The 24,246-nt window shown below is 39.2% G+C and overlaps 1 protein-coding gene across 3 annotated transcripts in view; it reads left to right on the top strand.

Annotated features, from left to right (window-relative positions):
• PTPRO (protein tyrosine phosphatase receptor type O) overlaps window positions 1-24,246 on the top strand; it is a 239,175-nt gene that overhangs the window by 168,089 nt on the left and 46,840 nt on the right. For all 3 annotated transcript variants that reach the window (XM_027594901.2, XM_027594902.2, XM_027594903.2), the window contains exons 11-15: window positions 162-313; window positions 1,722-1,842; window positions 17,836-17,975; window positions 21,303-21,435; window positions 23,326-23,446. In XM_027594901.2, coding sequence (XP_027450702.1) covers window positions 162-313; window positions 1,722-1,842; window positions 17,836-17,975; window positions 21,303-21,435; window positions 23,326-23,446 — 667 coding nt within the window. The remainder of the gene's footprint in view (window positions 1-161; window positions 314-1,721; window positions 1,843-17,835; window positions 17,976-21,302; window positions 21,436-23,325; window positions 23,447-24,246) is intronic.

Below are 24,246 nucleotides of genomic sequence, written 5' to 3'. Positions count from 1 at the left end.
CTTCACCATACTCCTGAGAGGTCCAGGGATCCCCAGGACCATCATATGGTGTGAACTTTAATTCTCTAAATTAACTCCACATAAGATTTCATGCTCTGTTGAGAAGTACTTTAATTATTATTAGTCTCTTAAACTAAAGTGCACCTCTTTCTTTCCTTTAGCCCCAGTTGCTCCAGAAATCACATCTGTGGAGTATTTCAACAGTCTGTTATATATCAGTTGGACATATGGTGATGACAAAACTGACCTCTCCCATTCTAGAATGCTACACTGGATGGTTGTTGCAGAAGGAAAGAAGAAAATTAAAAAGAGTGTATGTTTCTTTGAATCCCAGTATGGGGCATCTGAACATTCATTTACATAAACTATTGAAAACCATTAAGCAAACATTTATTGAAACATTAAACAAATGTCTTACGCTCGTTGGCACTGTTTTAGGCTCCGATGATAGGACAGTGAAGAAAAATTTTAATTCTTCTTTTCAGAGAGTTTACCTTTTACTCTTTAACAGTGAGTTGTACTAGTTATAACTAGTAATTCATTTATATTTAAAGTTAGGATTTGAGCTTTTCCTTCAGGATGTCAAACATTTTCAAGAAAACCACAGTGAATATGTTTTAAAATTTTCTCCATGTATCACCAATGCCTAAATATTTGAGTATGTTGGAAATACTGATTTCTTTTCTTCTGCTTTATTAAACTTTTTGACATTACATTAGTTAAGGTACAGACTAAATTACTGGAAAAATAAAACAACAAAAAACCAAACTCGAAGATTGTGGCTCAAAGAAAATAAAGTTTGTTTCTTTCGTGCTAGCACAGGACTATCAGAGCACCTCTGCTGTAAGGTATCAATCATCCAGGGGTCCAGATTCTTTCCATCCCGTTGTTCCATCTACCACGGTGTAGTCGTCATCTGCATAGGTGAACCTGCATAGTCATTATAATGATCCATATTCTAGCCTGTGGGGAGAGTAAAAGAGAAGATGTGGGAGCCCAACACTTACTGGGTGTGGACAGAATTATAAGCTGCCCGTGTGACTTCCACTGACAATCGATTGGTCAGAGGTGGGTCACATGGTCCCCCCTAGCTCTAGGGGGGACTGGGAAATTTCATCTTTCATTAAGGTGACTATAGATATGACTAGGTTTCTTCTGAGCTTCCCAACTAGGGCTGAGTAATGTACACATCAGTAGCAACCCAGCAAATGCCTTTTTTAAAATTTGCTGTGAAGATGAGAAAAAATATCAGAGGAATACCTATTCCAACTAGAAAATTAATTACAGGCTGCCTGGGTGGCTCAGTTGGTTAAGCGACTGCCTTAGGCTCAGGTCATGATCCTGGAGTCCTGGAATCGAGTCGCGCATCAGACTCCCTGCTTAGCAGGGAGTCTGCTTCTCCCTCTGACCCTCCCCCTTCTCGTGCTCTCTCTTTCATTCTCTCTCTTTCAATTAAATAAATAAAATCTTAAAAGAAAAAGGAAAACTAATTGCAAAAAATATTCTGATAGGTATTATGCATTTTTAGAGCTACCTTGCATTTGGCTCAGCTGAGGAATTTATATCATTTTCAAAGGAAATAAAGTATCCATAAGGTTGTGATCAACTGTAGATTGATTACACAGAACAGAGAGGGAATGCCTGCTATAGTCCTGTCGTTGTTTGGAGTGGTATTCAAGTTCATTAGAAGTTTAAACCCTCGATTTTGATGGATCTTGCAGGTCACACGCAATGTCATGACTGCAATTCTCAGCCTGCCTCCAGGAGATATCTACAACCTCTCAGTAACCGCTTGCACAGAACGAGGAAGTAATACCTCCATGCTCCGACTTGTCAAGCTAGGTAAGAAGAATGCACATGCGTGTGTGTGTGTGTGTGTGTGTGTGTGTGTGTGTGTGTGTTGACAATATCATGTCCAGAGAACTGGAGTTTGCATCTCTTGATTTGTCGTGTCTTTGCAATTCAGTGAAATAACGGAAAAATGGCTCACTCTCTTTTAAGTGTAAAATAAACATGTATACTACTAAAAGAGTTAAGTTCAACTTATTATGAGTTTCTGTAAAAGAAATTTTTACTCTGCTGAGAGACAGGAGGATTCACCATCCTCAGTGAGATTAGAGAAACCAAGGAGTCTGAGGAATTTAGAGGAGACAAGGCTTTAGAGATTATCTAATATGGTGTTCTCAACCCTATCAGACACCATTCCTTCTCATAGGAGCATAATGTGATGCCCTCTTTAATAACTCAAATTGAAACTCATACATAAAATAACCCACATATTGATTTTTTTATGTTGATATAATGTCCTAACTCTAATCTAAAACCAAGATAAAAGAAAAAAATATATCACAAAATTGTATAGATCCCCTATGTATTTGTTCAGATACAGTTCTTCTGTAAGTCATAATGAAATTGCCTGTGACTACAAATAATTAAAATGAACAAGTTTGAGTTTACAAGATGCAAAGGAATCAGTGGTCCTTCCATACAAGTATAAAAGTAAATGAAAAAGTGAATAAAATAACTGAGCAAGCATAAGTACAGGTGGACCCTTGAATAAAACCTAGTGTTACGATAAGAGACTAGAGATATTTGCCTATGATGAGAGAAAGAGTAAAATAACCTTCATTAAAGTAAAAGAGAACATGCCAAGAAAAATAATGGGCTGTGGATGATGGAAAATGAAGAAAGTATAATATTCTTGCAAATGAGCTAGAAATTATTGTGTAGTGTCACATCAAAATTATTTATATTATGAAATAATACAACTAGGAAGTGACACTGTTTAACACAAAACGCATCTTCTACATTCAACAGTTTTCCATGTAGCGAAGAATACATTTAGTTTCTGATACATAAAGGGACCCCAGAGATAATAGTCCATAATCAGCAGCAAGCAAAAGAGAATAGATTGGCAAACAGTTGTGGGGTAGTTTCAGTGTAGGAGGGGCAAGCTGGAAACAAATGCACTTCAATGTGTCATTTTCACAGCAGAGGTCTCCTCTTCATACTTCGAAAATGAAAAGTATAGAGAATAGCAATACAAATATTTTCAAAACACTTAATGCAACTTATTGACATCACTGCTTCAGACGTCTGCTAATTTGACTCTGTATCTAAGCCTATTCATAAAAGTGTCAAATTGTCACCATTACTACATATGTTCAGATGTGCAGCTGTAAGTAAAGATGGATCCAGGGGGAGGGCCGCCTGGGTGGCTCCGTCGGTTAAGGAGCCGACTTGTGGTTTTGGCTCAGATCATGATCTCAGGGTCATGAGATCAAGCCCCATGTCGGGCTCTGCGCTCAGCATGGGGTCTGCTTCAGAGTCTCTCCTTCTTCCTCTGTCCCTCCCCCCTATATGTGCACTCTCACTTCCTCTCTCTCTTTCAAATAAATAAATAAAATCTTTTTTAAAAAAGAAGAAAAGTAATAAAATATAATAAAATAAAATAAAAAAATAAAAAAGAAGAAAAGCATGATCCAGGGTGTTTTATAAGCAGCTCAGACACCCTGAGTAGCATTGCTGGCAGTGATGTGCCTTTAGAAAACTCTTACACCCTAATTCTTCTTCATGACAACTTTCTTCTAAATTATTTTACCTAACTTCTTGAAAAAAATTTCCAAGATTATCATGTTGTAAAGTACTCGCAGTTATATTTATAGTGTATCTATACTGATGTGACATTATAAAGGTATGTGAGATGGAGGACATGGGACAGTTTTTCCGTTTGGAGCTCTCTTGATCATTTCAGGACATCTAGCACTTCTGCTTCCTGCCCACAGAAGGCCAGTTAGCAACCTTCCCTGTGACTATTAAAAACATTCCTGCAAACTTAGAAACACCCTCCCACTGAGAACCACAAGTTCAATTTCATTCACTGCAGGCAATCTGCTCTTCTTCCCCAGCTATCCATACTTCAATTCTAGGAATGCAGAGATCATCAGCTTCCAACCTTGTATGATCTTTCTATTAAGAAAAAATTGCCTGCCTATCCATTCCAACTGTTATGTCTGATTTTGTCCTCCATGGATATAAAAATCAGTTCAAAACTTGTTTTTAGGTAACTGGAATTGCTTAAAGATTATGCTCACTTTCCCCATGCCTTTCTTTTACCCAGCTTCATGATGACAGGAAGCTGTGTTTCTTGGGTCCTAGCTGCTTTCTCTAACTCATTTGTTTTCTTTTAATCTTCCTTGAAGTTCAAAGGTAGGTCTTACCAAAGTAGCATTCAGTGAACCTATTGCCACCTTCACTGTTATTTTATTTTATTTTATTTTATTTTATTTTATTTTATTTTTACGTTATGGCTGATATATGATCAGGAGTATGAGTTAAAATCATGAGCTGATACAATTATACTCACACTACAAAGGAGTAGGAGTGAAAATCATGATAGTTCCCAAATATATCATGAACTTTTGAGCCTCCATGTGGACTACCTAAACCACTTTAGAAAGGCCCTTTAAACTTTTCAAGAAGAGAAGGCAAGTTTCCATAGAAATTATTTCTTGGAATCAGCAAGGTTTTCCCTTTTGTCATCTAAATATTAAGTGAAATATTGCCTCTCTATTGTTCCTCTCTGAAAATAAGATAATGTGTATATACTGGGCCTGAACTCAGCCTTTTTTTTCCCCCTGAAAACTAAAATTGAAAACTAAATAACCTCACCTTTTTATCCATTTGTCTAAAAGTCTATTTTCTATTCTACTAATTTTCTATTCTACTAATCACATTATTGCGTTTTTTTCAGCTCTTCCAATTTCCCCTAACACACAGGCCTTGCCTACTTCAGATGTTCAATAGATACTCATCAAACCACACTGCAACCACAGACCTCAAAATTGAAAATAATATTGCAAGTTTTACCTTTCAGAGAAGTAAAATAACATTTCACTTCAGTAATAACTGATTGCAGGTATTTTGTATTTCACAAAACTTTCATTCTACTCACTTTATGTTTCCTTATGGCATTCATTTGGTATACAGAGAAGTCATATTAATTCTACTTTACAGAAACATGCAGCTTTGGCACACAGATTGTTAGGGCTTGTTTGAATCAGAATGATGTTGTTAGAGCTGGGACCAAAGCTGGTTGGGCTGGGGCATCTGGGTGGTGAAGTCGGTTAAGCATCCAACTCTTGATTTCAGCTCCAGTCATGATCTCAGGGCTGTGAGATCAAGCCCAGTGTCCGGCTCCGAGCTGGGTGTGGAGCCCGCTTAGGATTCTTTCTCTCCCTCTTCCTCTGCTCTCCACCCTCCCTCTCTAAACAAACAAACAAACAAACTGGTTGGGCTAACCTTTCATTCAGTTTCACTGTGATAAAAGCCTCTTCGCTCTACTTGCCATCATGGAGAGCAGAATCGACATCTGTGAGAAAAAAACAGGCTATTGATGAATCCAGTATAATATAAATTAATCCAAGATGGCATGTGCAAGGATAGAGAGCCCTCAGACAATTGCCAAGGATTTCCAACTATTATATCATCAATAAGCATCGACGAGAAGACACTACCAACAGTGGTGCTGTTTGCAGGGCATTGAGCCAGTCATCCTATTAAGAATTTTAGGTTGCCAGGAGTCTCACGGTATCATGGTGGTGTGTGATGACAGCTCTCTTTGGCATTCAATACAAATGTCAATCAAATCTGCACTAAGACATGTCATTTTACAAGAACTTATTGGTTGACATGCAACTGTGGCTTCAACCAGCAACCAGTCATAACTTCTGGTCTTCGTGAATCCACTTAAAACTCTGGGCCAACCTTAAGAAGATTTGGTAAGTTTACATCAGATGATCAACCATTTAAAAAAAAAAAAAGAAAAAAAGAAAGGGAAAGAAATAAGGAGGGGGAGTTTTGGGAATATCACAAAATAGCTCTACGGTAGTGGAATATCCATTCATTCATTCGTTTAATCAATACAGAGAACCTTCTAAGAATTGTCCAGTTGCCAGACTACTTGTAGTAATGAATTCAAAGGGCTACTTTCAGTTTCAAGGAACTTATGATCTACTGAAGGGGGAGATCGTAAGAAGTGCTGTGTACTGTATTAAAACAGGGTAGTGTGGGACAGATTGCATATGCAGCAAAACCTTTCTCTGAGGAAGCAATGATGGGAGGTATGAATAACAAGAAAGGATCTGCCATGAAAAGTTTGGAAAAAGGCATGCTAAGCAGAGGGAATAAGCAGAGGCCAGATTATATAGGATTTCTAAGAAGATAGAGTTGAGATTTTATTTTGAATGCAATAAGAAAGCCTGGAGAGAATTAAAAATAAACAGTCTAACATATTTAAAATAATCCTTCTGGTTGCTCAAGGGAGGAACAGTTGTTGGTCACCAATGAAGACAGGGAGACCAATTAAGGGACCATGTGTCCTAAGCTTAAAAATAGCACTCTAGGGGCACCTGGATGGCTCAGTCGGTTGGGCAGCCAACTCTTGATTTTGGCTCAGGACATGATCTTAGGGTCATGGGAACAAGCCCCATGTCGGGCTCTGTGCTCAGTGTGGAGTCTGCTTGAGATTTTCTCTCTCCCTCTGCCCCTCCCCCTCTCTGTTTCTCTCTCTCTCTTTCTCTCTCATATAAATAAATAAATCTTTAAAAATAGCAATAAGTTCCATGGGAAATTAAGGCAACTTTGACTTAAGTGGTAATAATGGAGAAAAATGGACAGAATTCAGGAGTTATTTTGGAGCTTGTGTCCACAGAGCTTTCTGGTGGGGTGAAAATAGGAAATAAGAGAAAGGGAAATTAAGAATGACTTTCAGGCTTTGCTCTTGAGCAATTAGGGTGGATGGTGGTACAATTCACTGAGGTTGAGGACTAGAGAAACTAGAAGAGGAATAAACTCAGGGTAGGGTGAGAAGCACAGATTCTTCTTTGGACATAAAAAAATTGAGAGGACATCCAAGTACCGTTGTCAAATAAAATGATCATTTTTATGTGTCTAGAGATGAGATCAGGGGAGCATTCCGGACTGGAGATATAAATTTTGTAGTGTCTCGATGAGATCACTAACTAGTAAGCAGAAATAGAAAAGAACCACTCCGGCACTTAGACATTGAGCAGAGGAAGAGTCAGCAAGAGAGACTGGGATGGTACAGCCAACGAGGTTCAGAGAAAACAAGAAACAGAATGTATACACCACCACTGTCAAAATTCTGCAGTATCCTGACCACAGTTGTGTTCAGACAGGTTCAAGATAAAGAATCAGGGAACTTCAGTCTTTTGAGGTGCTAGGAGAGATTTGGAGATAATTCAGTACAATGCCTTCATTTGAGCAACTTGGAACCTAGAGAAGTTTGACTTTACAAATTGTTGAGTCTGGGTGAAGAAACAGTGATTCAGCCCTTTTTATCCATCTGCTGCTTATGTTTTCCTGGATTTGGAGTGTATTTTTTTTTTCTAGAAACTTCATTTTTTAATGAACACTTCTAACAGAGCAGGGAGGTGTTCCACACCCACTTGGGTGGCTTTCTCTGTTCCTCTTTTGGAATTTGGGTATTAATAACAGTTTGATTTTCTGAATCATGAAAGGTTTTATATAGATTAGAAATCTTTAAAACATAGTTTGACTATAAATAAAAAAGAATCAAAATACTTTTAGATGTGAGGCATTTGGGGCATATTACAATCTCTCTCTCTCACAATATTTCAGTAGATTACAAATAATTATTTACGCTTTGATGAAAAGTAATTTCTGACTTTATAAAAGCCCAGCTATTACACAGTGCTGCCCTTCATGATCTCACTCTCAGTTGAGAATATTTGTTTATTCTTATGTTGAAATCTTTGAGTTTACAATTTTAGAAATAGTTGCTTGGATATATGCAGTCCTTATTTTTCACAGGAAGTGAGTTAAGTGTTGTAAGTCAGAGCACACTGAAGTCTAAAGTACCTCTCCTTATCCACCCGTGCCCTTTTCTTGGATCTTCTCTTAGTAAGGGACTACCTTGTTATCCCTCTCACCCCCCACCAAAAAGAAACTAATTTAATAAGATACAAATGTGACTAAATTGTGTCAATGTAGCACAGAGAAAAGGAAAGAAAGATGGATGAATGAATGCATGGAAGGGAAGGGAAAGAGAAAGTGAAAGAAGAAAGAAAATATGCATATCCATTCTATCCTCCATCCATCTATATTTATTTACTTATTTATAGGCTGCCAGTCAGAAAAAAATCTAATAAACTAAGATACTGTACTTTTAAAAATTTAATTCAGATCAAGCCCCATGTCGAGCTCCCCTCAGTGGGGAGTCTGCTTCTCCCTCTCCCCCTGCTCATGCTCTCTCTCTCTCTCTCAAATAAATAAATTTTTAAAAATAAAAAATAAAAAAATAATTCATTCTATACATCAACAAATATTTATTTAGCATTTACTATGCTCTACATACATACATAGGTGCTGAGAATACAGAAATGAACAAAACTGACAAAAATTTCTACCCTCATTCTAGTGGAGAAAAAGAGACAACAAACATAAATATAAGGATGCCAGATGATTACACATGTTATGGAGAAAAAATGAAGTGGTGAAAAAAGTGTTACGGGGAGTAGGGTGCAATTTTTGTAGGGGGTGGCGTAGGTTACGCTTCATGGTGAAGGTGGTATTTCAGTCAAAACCTGAAGGAGGTGAGGCAGCGAGCCAAACAGAGAAGTGGGAGGTTTTATAGGCAGAGGGAACCACAGGTGCAAAGCTCCAGAAGCAGTAGTGTACCTGGAAGGTTCAAGGAAAAGTCAGGAAGACAGTATGGCTGAAGTGGAAGGAACAAGGGGAAGAGTAGTAGATAAAATGACAGAGAAGTAACAAGGGAACAGATCATGTAGGGTCACTGAATAGGTGTTTCATTCCAAGTGAGATGGTACTCCACTGGATGGTTCAAGTGACGGAGTCACATGACCTGACAAGTTTCACAAGATTGCTTTGGTAAGAATAGAGTGTTCAGGGATTGAGGTAAAATGGGAAACCAGGTAGATAAGGTGACCGTACACCCAAGTTACCACAGATAATACCAGTTTACACCTGCTATGGATCAGTTAAAGGCCAGTCACCCTCTTTTGCAATCCTTTTCTTACCCAAAAAGTATTTCAATTTGGACACTTCTGATAAATTACATAGTTAACTGAAAGTTAGGAGGCTATTGCACCTATCTAAATAAGGGATTATTCTTGCCTGCACCAGGGTGGTAGCTGTGAAGGTGATGAACAGTGATCAGATTCAAAATTTATCTTGAAGATGAAGCTGAGAAAGTCTACTGCTGGATTTAGATGTTGTCTATGAACGAATGAAGTAAGTCTAGAGAGATGCCAAGATCTGGGTCCTGAGCAGTCAGACGGGAAGATTATGGGAGAGGCAGATTTGGGTGAAAGACCAGAAGCTGAGGTTTAGATGCATCAATATTTGAAGGTGTCAAGCATTAAAGAACAGATGTTGAGTGGGCAGTTAAAGGAGCTTGGATTCTGGGAGATTTCAGAACTGGGAAGTGTAAATTTGAGGGTAGTCAGGAAACAGACTTGATGAGGTCATCAGGGAATGAATGAAGGAAAAAGAATGCTATCTATGGACTGACCCCTGGCACTCCAGCTTTAAGAAATGGAGGTGGTGTGAGGGAACTAGTAAAAGAGCCTGAGAAGGAATGGCCAGTGAAGTAAGAAAGAACACAAAGCAGTGTGATACCCAAAGAACCAAGCAAAGAAAGTGCTTGATTGATCAACTTGTCGAGCCTGCTGGTAAGTCAAGTAAGATGTGGAATGAGAATTGACTGCTGATGCGAGCAACCCAGAAGTCATTGGTGATCTGGGGAGGAGGCATTTGGGTGGAGTGTAGTGAAGACAAAATATTTCAAATATTAAAAGTAATTCAAGAGAGAATAAAAGGAGAACAACTGAAGACAGTTGGAATAACAAAACTTTTGAGGGGTGTGATTATAAAGAGGAGAAAAAATGAGCAGGAGCTGAAGACAGAATCCAAGAGTTTTTATCTTTTTTGTTGGATTTGTTTTCTTTTTCTTTGTATTTTTTGAAGTGGGTGGAAACAGCTTTTCAATGGGCTAATCAGAATGATTCAACAAAACAGGGAAAATTGATGGGGCAGGATGGTTAGAGGTGACACTCATTAAAATGATGTCCTTGCTTGGGCCAAAAGTGGCAGGACTCTGGGTGCCACTGGAGGGGGTGGCCCGAGACTGGGTGAATCTGTAGTAAGGAAGAATGACAGAGTATATGGGCACCAATGGGGTAGGCGAGTCGGGTGGGGGCGATGATGAAAGCTTGTGGAAGACTTCTGCTACTGACTTCTTACAAACACGTGTTCTTTAGGTTTTCAGAGGATCATGACTGCCATGCTACCCCTCTTGTAGAGTCCTCCATGGCCAACAGCCTCGTGCCAGCATTATCTTCTGGGTTGGGCTGCCAGGCATGTCACTGTTCCATGGCTCCGTCTAATCCCAAGACTAACTGATGCCCCTTCTCGATCTCTTTCTCTCCCATTTCTCACTGTGGTTCTTGTGAGTTTCACTGCCATTTGTCAGCTGCCCACAGCCAAGCCACACAACTTCAGCACTTCCTTAAAAGCACTTCTCCTATATACCATAAAGTGATTTGCAGAGTTTGTAGGTTTCTGTTCAACATATTGGAAGAATCTGGATGATGGACAGATAGGGCCATGACTGTGATGTCCGGCACTGATCTCAATGTACAAGCAAGTGCCCACTCTGGAAAAGTTGGTCTTCTAGAAAGAGGAACTTTTCAGGAGGCCCCATCATCCTAGTTATATGGAAATGAATGGCAAACACCCACATTTTTAGGGAGGAATCCAGGTATAGAAAGGACCCTTAACTAGGTGTATGGAGGTCTGGATCCCAGTTCTTGCTCTCACAGGCAAGTCATGTTACCTTAGAAAATGGGTTGGCGGGTGCCTGGGTGGCTCAGTAGGTTAAGCGTCTGCCTTCAGCTCAGGTCATGATCCCAGGGTCCTGGGATCGAGCCCCATGTTGGGCTCCCTGCTCAGCAGGGAGTCTGCTTCTCCCTCACCCTCTGCTACTCTCTCTCTCTATCTCTCTGTCAAGTAAATAAACAAAATCTTTAAAAAAAAAAAAAAGAAAGTGGGTTAGGGCCTCTGGATTTCAGGTGCCTCATCTATAAAGTGAGGGTCTGAACTAAATGGTCTTTAATGTCTCTTCCAGTTTCAGAATTTAGTTCATACCTGAGCTCAGAGTAAAGGCAACAAGGCTAATGATACAATAAGAGTCGTGACCTTTTTCTAAGAATTTGGCAAAAATAACTCCTAACTAAATAAAAATGCTAGGTAAAAAACCATATTCTTGGAACCAAAAAAGGAGGAAGTAGGAAATGTTGTTTTGAAACTAAGTAAGGTTAAATGGGAGCTTTCTTTGAAAAATTCTACTTATCTTCAGAAGTTACCAGAGCTGGTGAAATCATAAAAATACCCAGTGACTCACAGAAGGGAATATTACACTTGCTATCATTAAGGCATAAAGAATTTATTTAAAATGTAATAGAAATCACGGGTATTTCTAATGCCTGAGAAAATCCTATGTTTTGCATATGGAAAGGGCCTGATTATAATGTAATATTTGCCTGAATTTTTTAAATAGTTCCCCATGTTGTTTTTAAATTTTCTCATTACTTATTAAAGGAATCTCCCTAAACTGACAAGAGAATAGACTTAGTAAAGGTTTAGTAAACTTTGGATCTAACCCAGGTTTCTGTTATTTAATATAAATTTTCATCTTCTTAATTTCACTGCCTACCAATCTCAACCCACTATGAATAATTTCTCTAACACTTTTTTTGCCCCTTTCAAGTAGTGCTTTCTTCTGCAGATGTTGTTTTTGACCAAGCTGAACATAATTTATGTGGCTTGCACTGTAAAAGTCACGAATGTTTTCTTTGACCAAGTTGAATATAAGTTAGGCTTACACTCTTTAAGGTAGAACTGCCTGCCTTGAGGAAAATAAAAAATAGATTTATTTTTAAAAGACCAATAATAATGTAGATGTTAAAGGCCATTCTTTGTGTATGAAAAGGACCCTCGCAAATTGCTGTCAGTGATGCTGAGGATTGAAAACAGATTTTATCATATCGATCATTTTTTACAATGTTTCTTTCTATTGAATTCCCCTTATCACCAATGTCACACATTTGGAAAAGGACTCACCAGCTTTAGAGGTATAAACTATAAACAGAATGAAACTAGGAGGCCCTTGTGGATATAATCTTGGCCTCATTAACATCATTCTATTGGCAGCTAAACTGATGGGTCCTATTAAAATAAGAAACAAGGTAATAATTGTCAGAAGAAAGATGGATTTGAGACAATAAATACATTCTCTTCTGCTCCAATGTGAAATATTACAACCTGACTCCCTTTGGGATTCCCTAGGAAAGGAAGAAATTTGCTGCCAGAGCAAAGAATAAGAGTCAGGCACCAGCTCATCCTTTACCCAAGGTCACCTTCACTCCCCTGAGATCCTAGGGAACAGCTTGAGCCTCTCATAAGCCAATCAAAATTAAATGTGGAGCTAGCCTTACAGCTTTCCTTTCTGCCCATGTTCTGTGCCTTGTACTTAATTTCCTTATAAAATTAAGTTGGATTCCCCACTCAAATAGGAGAGGCATTGAAAAGGAAAGAAGAGAAGGAAAAGAAGGCTGAACAGTTGAGTATAACACTGGCAGTGTTGGAAAGCTCATAGAGAATATTTTAAAGCCAACAACCCCGTATCCGTACCTTGTTTTGTAAAGAGCCCATCTGTCTCCTTTCCCCATATCCACAGGTTTTCCCGTCAAATATCATGGACTCCGAAGTGATTTTAAATGAAAGGAAATCTGACATTATGAAGCCAGGGAATTTTGAAGAAGCTAAGGTTTAACATGTCATTTTGAGAAGTAGGAAGTGCTAGCCAGGGGATGTTCTATAACTAATGTCTGCCTGGCTCTTTATATTCTAGAAAATGTTTTTGTGTATGTTATCTTAAAGCTCGTTTGCTCTTCATAACATCATTAAGGCCTTCCTCTCGCTCCCTTTTATGAACTGGACTGGATTTGATGTTTTGAAGAGTAAGAGAACTATATTCGTTTGCTAGAGCTGCCATGACAAAATATCACAGATTGGGTGGCTTAATCGACAGAAACTTATTTTCTCAGAGTTCCGGAGGTGAAAAGTCCAAGATGCAGGTATCAGCAGGTTTGCTTTCTCAGAGGCCTTTCTCCCGGGCTTACAGGTGACCTCACCTTCCAGCTGTGTCCTCACAGGGTTCATCTCTTCCCATTTGTCTTTGGTTTCTCCTTGTCTGCCCAAATTTCCTGTTCTTACAAGAACACCGGTCAGATTGGATGGAGGTCCACCCTAAGGGCCTCATTTTAACTTACCTCCCAAAAGGCCCTATTTCCAATGCACATTTTTGAGGTACTGGGGCTTAGGACTTCAACCTAGGACTTTGGGTGAACACAATTCAACCCACAACAGAGATAGAAACCAATAAAAAGGCTTTTCCATGTCATTGTATTCATAATCATATAAAATTGCCTGAACAATATTTAGACACTACTGGGGCACCTGAGTGGCTCGGTTGTTAAGCGTCTGCCTTCGACTCAGGTTATGATCCCAGGGTCCTGGGATCAAGCCCTGCATCAGGCTCCCTGCTCAGCGGAGAGTCTGCTTCTCCCTCTCCCTCTGCTGCACACCCTGCTTGTGCTCGCTCTCTCTCTCTCTCTCTCTCTGTCAAATAAATAAATGAAATCTTAAAAAAAAAATATTTAGCCACTACTCCCTTTTGGTTTTGTGACCGAGGATGGGAAAGAGGAATCATCTAAGTCATGTTAGGCTATGGAGTTTAGCTGACTTTGCCTTCTTATGAGAGGAGCTAGATAACAGAAGGGGAGAAACTCCAACCAGCTTCTGCCAAGAATTTCCACACTTCTGCTCTACCAAACAGTAAGGAATGTTCTAGCCCTGTACTCCATAACTGAAATATAATGAGAGCCAAAGATGTAATTTTAAATTTTCTAATAGCCACATTACAAAATACTAAAAAGAGATAGGTGACATTGAGTTTAATATACCTTATTTAACCAAATATATCAACATAGTACCATCCTAACATGGAATTGATATAAAGAATTATAAATGAAATATCTTTATTCTTATTTTATACTAAGTCTTCAAAATTCAATCCATATTTCCCTCTTGCAGCTCCTCTCAATGTTGACTAGCCACATTTCAAGTACTCAGGAGCTACATGTGGCTAATAGCTACTGTGTTGGACAGTACAGTTCTAAAATTTTAATACGTTTCCTGGGGCAGATGTTGTCTTGAGTAGTGAAATTTAATTAGAAGCTCTTTCCAATCCAATTACACCTCCACTTCTGAAATATTGCAATGACTTTCTTTGTTTCCTTTGGAATAGCTGGTGAAATTTCTCTCCAGTACATCTAAGGAAATATACCTGTCACAGAGATCCTAAACAGTCCTCAAGCAGGCGATCTGTGTATGTTATTCATTGACCTACAGAGCTAATATGCATATGTCTTCCAGAAAAGGATACAGTGATAATGGATACAGTGACCTTGAAATAATCTATTGCCCCTATATACCACCTGAAAAGAAAATTTTATTACATGGCTGCTCAAAGGTCCCAGGCCCTTTGGAGATTTTCCTGAGGATCCTGCTTATCACCTAGATCCACATTTTTAGTGAGACCCAAAGAAACCGCTACTCCAGTATTCAAGTCATATTCTTTGGACCACTGAAAACACTTGTAATTCATGACAGTCTTTATCTCTGCCACCGAAGCTGATAATTTTACCAATATGATCACTTTAAAAAGACAGAGAGCATCAAAATGTAGCCCCAATGTGTCTGGTCTTGCCTGATGCTTAGATCCTAATACCTCTGATTAATGAATCTTGACTTATGGTTTAAATCAGCCAATAGAGAAGATTTATTGAACAATTGCAGGTGGCTAGTTCAAGGTGAAAACAAAATAATTTATAACATATGGCCCCTGTTCTTAAAGCATTTAGTAGGACCTAGGAGAATCAGGACTTTACTCACATAGATCAAATAGGGTAATAGAAGGTCAGAGGAGGGATAGATCCTCGAGAGAGAGTCAACAGATAAGGTTTCGGGGAGAAGAAGACTTTTTCCTGATCTTAGGATGATCCAAGTAGAAGAAAAAGTACACTGAGTTGAGAAAGAGTACTGCTTGTATGATAGTCAGTGAGAAAACTGGCTTTACCAGGGGAAGCATTTCCGTGTGGGAGGGGATGGTGGTGAAGCTGGATGGGTAATATGTGGCCGATGTAAGTAGAATCTTTAACACTTGGCATATTTGGATTTGATGTAATAGTCGTTGATCACAATAGATGATTACACAGATAAGACTTACTGTGAGCAAAGTGGTGTTTCAGGATGATTTAAGCCCTCACTGACAAATGAAGAAAGAACTGATTAAGAGCAGGAAAAAAGAATGAAGAGGCTGTTGTAATCATTGATAAAGTGTGATGACAAAAGCCTGAACATGCAATATAATAAAAAGAATAGACACAATGAAGAGATGACATGAATTCTTTAAAGATATGCTCTCTGGCACTTGAGAAGCCAGAGAAGAGCCTCAAGCTTGTCAGCCCAGACAAGGGAACGAATGGGGGTGCTCATGAGGAAACACGGAGGGTCGGTGATTGGAAAGACATGTGTAAAAAGTTGGAGCTGGAGATCAGGACTTGGGCAATGTTCATGTTGGATAGCTAACCTGAGTTTATCTACCCATTAGGAAAAAAATATATACATAGCTGTCCTAAAAGAAGAAGAAGATAGCAGGAGGGGAAGAATGAAGGGGGGAAATCGGAGGGGGAGACGAACCATGAGAGACTGTGGACTCTGAAAAACAAACTGAGGGTTCTAGAGGGGAGGGGGGTGGGGGGATGGGTTAGCCTGGTAATGGGTTTTAAAGAGGGCACGTACTGCATGGAGCACTGGGTGTTATGCACAAACAATGAATCATGGAACACTACATCAAAAACTAATGATGTAATGTATGGTGATTAACATAACAATAAAAAATCTAAAGAAAAAAATACATAGCTGTCCTAAGGAGTCTAATCAGTGCAGGAGACTCACTGCGAGGAGCAGTTTCTTTCATGTGTGTTTTGTAAAGAGAAAAAACCAAGGTTTAGCCTAAAAATCATCCATCTCTGCCCCAGACAACCTCACACTTGCCTCCAAAGATTCAAGCTCTGCACCAGTTAGAATCACTGGAGGACCTACCCTCTGACTCATACCTATTCACAGTGGTAGTTATAAAGGATGTGGGCAGTGGAAGCTGACCCCGTGTTTCATCAACAGTTTTCATCAGAGGGGAAGTGAGACAGTACAACATTACAACGTTTGGGGGAGTGGACGATTCATTGCAAATGACAAAGGGGTCCTGACATCTGTTGTGAATTACGCCTGCACAAGTTGAATGCCCCCCCTTCCTCCTTCAACTCTTCTGCCCAACCTTGTCGAGTTGTCTCTGGAAAGAAAACGGCTTCTTTTTAGTTGGGCACAAATTTAAGTTGCCTGTGATAAATCACATGAAGGACAGTTCTGACATACTGCCTGGTTCTGAATAGGGCCATGATGATGATATTCTAGAAAGAAGGTCCAAACCTTTCCACGCAAAGATCATAGCCATGTCAAAGCCTTCAGGGGCTTCTTGAAGCACTGCTAAAATCCAGGAGCTAGAGAACAGACTTCGGAGCATGGGACAAATAATAAAAAGAAATCCAAGTAACAAGCACACAGCATGCATAGTTGTCCGACAGGGACATGCACGCGGGCAGAGTCTGATGTTCTGTGAACCTGATAGCTAGCTATAATATGTTCAAATAAGCAATGTCAAAGACGTCTGACAGAGGGTAGCAGGGACTCTGGCTGAAGCCCTGGGGTTCAGGCATAGGGCTTTGTGTACTGGAGGAATTCAAGGGAAAGACAACACCCAAATGACAGGGAGGAGGGTAGGAGAGATTCAGGAATGGGGGAACAAGACACAAGACCACTTCCTAAAACTGGGGAACAAGTAGGGGTTTGGTCTGAAGCCAACAAATCCTGTGACTCACTTACTGGAAATGAGTACGAAGGGGCACAGTTTACTTGACTAATGGATTAATCTATTGATCTAGATTAAATGTCTAAAAGAAGATAAAAAAAAATCAGTCCTCTAATATTTTGTTAACCATCCAGTCCCCTTCCATTAATCCTTTTCTTAAAAAAAATTAAAAAAAAATCCTACCTATTTAGCTTTACCCCTCCTAATTACGACTGAATTTTCAAGAAGCCATTCCTCGGACTAAACTATTCCAAATAGTCTCCAGAAAAGGAAGACAGGTTTTTGGCTAAGTACCAGACTGAATGTCTCCATTAGATGGGAGCAAATCACTTTCATTTTTCTCAGCCCTCTAAGTACAAATTTTTGTTTCTCCTGCAGAAAGTTCTGTACTATCAGGGCAGGGCTAGTTCCAGTGCAGATGACACAAAATCTATTAATAGATTATGGATATAATAAAGCTGAAGTAGAAAACAGAAGTGTTCCAAAAAGGGAAGTATAAAATGGAAGGGGGAGAAAAAGGCAAAATAGTCTGCCTCCCACGTTAGATGACAACTGTGTGGGGACGTATTTCAAAAGCAATAATGTAACATTTCGATGGTGCTCTTAACTACCTGTATTTGGGAATTTTTTTTTTTTTTGCCTGTTTTATCCTGCCACTCGGGGGAAGAAGAGAGAATGTATTAAATTAAATGAAATTTTTTTAAAACTCTGCCTTTGCTCAGAACCAGCTCCCCCAAAATCACTGTTTGCCGTGAATAAAACCCAGACTTCGGTGACTTTGCTGTGGGTGGAAGAGGGAATAGCTGATTTCTTTGAAGTCTTCTGTCAACCAGTTGGCTCGAGTCAAGAAACAAAACTCCAGGTACTTTGCTTTTTGACTGTCCTTGTCTGAGTTCATTTTGATTAAGGCTAATAATCTAAGTAAATTAAAGTCTTTTATTTGTTTAAACTACAGAAAATGAAAACAAAAGTTCACTTGCACTTTTGTGTTTCAAGGATAGAAATTAGCAGTCGGCTTAGAGCAAGGCTTAAATATAAGAACCAATTTGCCAAATTGCCAAGTTGATTTTCATCTTTGCATGTATCTTTTGTCCCTAATCCTTTGTCACCCTGGGTCATACTGAGGACTGGAAGGGGTTCATTTTTCCTATTGCCATTAAATCGATCAAAGGAATAGACACTGTCATATAAAATATAACTTAACAAATATGAACTGATTGCCAGCTATGTGGAGGGTTCTATGTGTGATAAAAATGTTAGAATCAATACTTGCCTTTAAAATTGTTGTCATGTAATTATGGATATTGCATCCGTCTAGAGATAATTAAGGTGAAACGCAGGTGCCATAGAGAGATCCTTTCTACTTAGAGAATTTAAAGAAGGGACGATTTCTAGTTAGTAAGGAGGACAATTTTGCTTGGGAAAATGAAGGCTGAGAGAGGTGATTATTAAAGCTTTAGAATCGCAAATAGCAGATAGAATGACTGCTGAGTTATTCACCGGGTCAAACTGAAGGGAAGGAGGGAGATGAACCAGTAGCTCCAAGGGTAACAAAACCACAAGAAAAGAAATATTTTACAGCCAGACATGGAAGGGAAAGGTCAAGTTTGTGAGGGATGTCACAAAATGCCGTGTACAGACTAATTCTATGCACATGAATAATTGATGCTTTTTAAATAATGCAGTTCATGAGATTGAAAAGAAGAAAGGATTTCTGGGAGTAGGAATCTTTTCATACGAGTGTTAAGATAATTTGCTTTGATTTCTTTCTCCTTTTGATGCTTTCTTGTACAAATGTATCTCTTTTTGATCTATACTGAAGAGCTCATCTTTTTCTTTTTCTATTCTAAGAATCCTTTTTGGAAATAACTATTTTGCAGGAAGCAGATTTTCTTCTCTGCACCTATAGTAATCCCGCCCCCTAAGAAAACAATGGTTATGCAGCTACTTACTATAACAGTCTTGCTAGCAGAAGTCTTTCCTTAGAATCATTCTTTTATAGAACAGTGAAAAGAGGTGGAATTGGAAATAAGTGCTGACGGCTCTCATCTCTTTAGGCAGGAGTGCTTCAGATACCTGTTTTGAAAAAGAATGTTATGCTGGCTCATATTTTTATATTGTACTGTGGTACTTACCACTGGTCTAACCACCGGCCCACCAAATTAACAATTTGTTCTACTCAAGGATAGGTTAATATTAAATGGTTTTGAGAACACAAAGTTGCTGTGCCTTGGGTGGATGTGATTTAAAAGCTGAGAATGCAGACAAAGGGGGTAGTGTCCTTAATATACAAAGAACAACTACAAATAGAAAAAAATGAAGACCAATAGCCCAAAACAAATATTTCATAGAAAATAAACACAAGGGATGCCTGGGTGGCTCAGATAGTCAAGCGTCTGCCTTCGGCTCAGGTCACAACCCCAGGATCCTGGGATCGAGTCCTGCATCAGGCTCCTTCTTCAGCAGGGAGTCTACTTCTCCCTCTCCTTGCCACTCCCCCTGCTTATACTCTCTCTCTCTGGCAAATAAATAACTAAAATCTTTAAAAATAAATAAATAAATAAATAAATAAATAAATAAATAAATAAATAAATAAAAATAAACACCAAAGACACTTAAACATACGAAAAGATGATCAAGTTCACTCACAGTAAAAGAAATGCAAAATGAATATACAATGAGGTGCAATTTCCATTAATAAGATTGGAAAAACTCAAAGAGTTTACAAATATATTGGATTGGAAGGAGTGTAGGAGAAGAGATGTTGTCACACACTGAGGGCAGCAGGATAACTTGGAAAATGTCTATAGAAGACAATTTGTTGGGGCACCTGGGTGACTCAGTGGATTAAGTGTCTGCCTTTGGCTCAAGTCATGATCCCGGGTTCCTGGGATTGAGCCCCACTTCGGGCTCCCTGCTCAGTGAGGAGCCCGCCTCTCCCTCTGCCTCTCCCCCCACCAGTCATGCTCTCTTTCTATCCCAAATAAATAAAAAAAATCTTTAAAAAATGAAAAATTTAAAAGAGGACAATTTGTCAGTCACTTTCAAAATTTTGAAAAATACTCAACTTTTGGACCCACCACCATTCAGCTGCTGGAAATATGAGTATCCATATATGCATTTACCTTCACGCATTTGAACACACACACACAGGTTTTGTGTATAAGTATGTATGTGTATACATGCATACACACATACATGTATTAAGTGAGTGTGTGTCCGTATATGTTTGTTCCCATAATTTAAAATTTTGTTCGCTGTAGCATTGTTCGCAATAGCAAAAAATCAGAGACAACAGGGGCGCCTGGGTGGCTGAAGACTTTTAAGAACAAAGATGTATAAAATAAACAGGGGTTGCTTGTATTTTCCTTGAGGAAAAGATGCCTCACTTTATCCCTACAGCTGATACTCACTGAGCATTCTCTCATTGTTTTCAGCATTGGAGCTATTGCACGCATGATCAAATGTCTGCCTTTGTGAGAACTGTATTCTAGTGGGAATTTAAAACTGATAAAACTGGTTAACTCTTGGGGGCGCCTGGGTGGCTCAGTTATTAAGCATCTGCCTTCGGCTCAGGTCATGATCCCAGGGTCCTGGGATCGAGCCCCGCATCGGGCTCCCTGCTCGGCGGAAGCCGCTTCTCCCTCTCCCACTCCCCCTGCTTGTGTTCCCTCTCTCGCTGTGTCTCTCTCTGTCGAATAAATAAATAAAAATCTTAAAAAAAAAAAAATCGGAGACAACTGAAACATTCCTCAGTAGAGGACTGGTTAAAGTAGGTCCTTTCAGTGAATTTCTACACAGCCCTTAGGAAGAATAAATCAGCTTTTTCTGTGCTGATATGAAAAGAGCACCAAAATATACTGATAACCAAGTAAAACATAAGCAACATGATGTGTAAACCATGTTATCACTTAAGTTTTGCTTAGCTGTATCTTATGTTTTCACATCCATAAAATACAGATCGGAAGTAAAAAAAAAAAATCCCTGACAACAATGGCTCCTTCCGTGGAAGAGAATTGGATAGATAGAAAGTAGGGAAAGAAGGAAACTTATTTTTCACTGTTATCCTCTCGCATCTTTTAAATGTTTTACTCTGTGTATTCACCACTCAACTCTGAAAAATAGCCTTAAAAAAAACACAAAACAGATGAAGGTAACATGACATCTGTCTTATGTTCTGCGTCTCCAGGAGCCGATTTCTGTTTCCTCTCACGTTGTGACCATCTCCAGCCTCCTTCCTGCCACTGCCTACAACTGTAGTGTCACCAGCTTCAGCCACGACAGCCCCAGTGTCCCCACGTTCATAGCCGTCTCAACAATGGGTAATTACCTGCGTTCGTGGAATCCGGTGTCTTTGGAAGTTTTAGCATTCTCGATTCTCCTTCTGTTTTCCTTTCAAATATATGTACTCTCTCCTTTTAATAGAACCATGTTCCACTGAAACATTCCAGGCTCTGCGGGGTTGGGGGGGGACGGGGGAGCCCTTCACTGCCCTTACTAGCTATGTGATTGAGAGAAAGATATTTACCATCTCTGAACCTCTGTTTTCTCATCTGCAAAACTGGAATCATAATATACGTCCCCTGTTGAGCTGTTATGAGGCATAGAAATGAAGTGCCTGAAGCCCTAACACACGCCATGTGAGTCACAGCGGTGGCCACAGTACCCTGATCCACCCGGGCTCGTCTGTTGTCACCTTGGCTCTTAGCCGTCCCTGGTCAAGCAATAACAATACTAAATCCCTGGGTCAAAGCGGGGAAGTTCCCAATGAAGCCAAACTATAAGGGGGGAAATTAGAAATTAATGGAAGCTCTAGAATAATGGTGCTTCCTTTTTTTTTTTTTTTCTTCTGAGTTATATGTGTTACTGCCCTGTTTCTTGGAGGCTGATCCTGCAGTCTGAGGCCCTCCACGAAGCCACCTGTAATACAACCATTCGCAGTGTCACGTGATCCCTTTACTGGGTGCATTTTCATTTCTGTCGCATTCATCGTATATGTAGCCACTCTATTCAGTGTTGACTAGAGGGGCCTTTTGGTTTTTTTCTGTTTTAAATTTTTATTTTTCCGGAAGAGGGCACCAAAAATGGACCCGCAAAGTATATTAATGGTGTCTCAGTTCTATGGCCTGTACACCATTCCAAGTAGCCCTTCCTGTTCACTATTCCTTGTCATTGCTACGGCAACCTGCTGAAACAGGTATAGTATTCAACTTATTTACAAGTGAGGAAAATGAAGCCCAGAGAGACAGATAAAATAGCTTCTCCAAATGGCAGTTAGTAATCAAATGAACTTGAAGGTCTTCTGACCCTAAGTCTAATGCTCTTTCTGTTCAGTTACTCTGCCCATGAATAGGAGTCATGCTGGTCCAAATGGGAAGTGGCAGATGCACAGAGTCTTAGGGATTGAACGCGCCGGCCAGTTCTGTGATTTTATGATCAATGCAGAGGATGGTGTATCATTCTCCCCTGCTCTAGTCGGTCTCTGGTTAAGAGTTTCATAAAAACACTTGATATGTATTCCCACTTTTAATGTGCATGTGCTTTTAATGTCACATGTGCATGTGACTCCATATAAAGTACAAGGAAGGGACACAGCCCCTGTTCTTAAAGGCCCCACGACTTATTATTAGGTTTAATCTCTTGAGCTGTGCAGATGGAAAACCTCTCGACATATGGTTACAGATCATCAGAAGGCCTGCTTCTAGCGACGTGCTAAGTGCTGCAGCAGATGGTAGCTTGCTAATGCCTTTTTCATATACAGTATTAGGTACGAGCGAAATATACAGTTGTACTTTCTGCCTTTAAAGTCATGGGCGTAAAATGAAAACCTGCCACTCTCTAAACTTCTGAAAACCTTAAACAGTAATAATACATGATGATGACTTCTAGATTTTTTTTTATTCTCAAAGGAATTTAAACTATGGTCCAGGCATTATTCACAGTGTATAGTTCTCCTGGATAAGGACATTCTGAATGTAAGCCCTCATGATGGACACAATTCTGCTAGGCACCTGAACGCCATTTATCAGTCTACTTTACCAGGTTGTGTTTGACCAGCAGGAGGTCATTGTCGGCTTGGAGAAACATTATTGTCGCTGTTATTGTCATCATTATACGTTCAGTGCTGTTAAAAATCAATGGGAAATGATGAGTGGTTCTGTTAGTTTTGTGTAATGGAAGTTATAATGAAAATGCATGGCTTTTCTCTGCAGTTACAGAGATGAACCCCAATGTGGTAGTCATCTCAGTACTGGCCATCCTCAGTACACTGTTAATTGGACTGCTGCTCGTGACCCTTATCATTCTGAGGAAAAAGCACCTCCAGATGGCAAGGTAAGTTCAGTTTGGTTGATCTTTTACCCAAGGGCCTTAAAATATTTTAATTTATCCTATAGGTCTGCTTTTGCAGACCAAAATTGTATAGCAGGGCTTTTAAAGTATTTTAATTTATACTTTAATTTGTAAATGTAATTTATAATTATTTTAATAATACTAAAATGTTTTAATTTAATATTTAAATTGTACAGCCGTTAAGTTTGATTTCGGTTTTCAGTGTCTGTTTTGTGTGTTTTCTAAGTAGACTTTTAAATGTTATTTTAGAAAACATGACCATTGAAATGACAAAGCAAAGGATGGTTTACACAAATCCAGACCTCTTACTATCAGTCTTGTCATTTTAAGAAACCCACACAAAGGAATCCATTAATGACATTCGGATACTTTCAAACATACTTTGGAGTAAAATAAAGATTTCTGGCTACTCAGTATGACTAATGAAAGGAGTGAATGTATGGAGAGACCACACAAAAGAAAAAAAGTCCCTCTCCTCATCAGTTCTGCCAAAGCTGTTTTATCAGGAAACATTTGTAGAGTTTATGATTAGGTCCATTTGAGGTACCCTATTAGTTTTGTTTCTACTACTCAGAGTTCAGGCAGTTTTCATTTTTCTTGCAGCTAGAAAAAACTTTTGATTTATGATTTTGGTAATTCCCTATTCCTTTGACCACTGATGCATTTTTTATCAAAGCACATTCTCAAGTACTTTCAGTGGTCCCCTATATTATCAAAACAATCCATCAATTCTCTTAAAAATTGTTGCCTTGTTGAATACTGTTGGGTTTGGGAAATCTGGC

Source organism: Zalophus californianus, chromosome 9 (assembly GCF_009762305.2).
Source record: "Zalophus californianus isolate mZalCal1 chromosome 9, mZalCal1.pri.v2, whole genome shotgun sequence".
Taxonomy (NCBI): Eukaryota; Metazoa; Chordata; class Mammalia; order Carnivora; family Otariidae; genus Zalophus; species Zalophus californianus.
The sequence above is the reverse complement of the archived record's forward strand: the minus strand, read 5'-3'. Positions and strand labels throughout refer to the sequence as shown.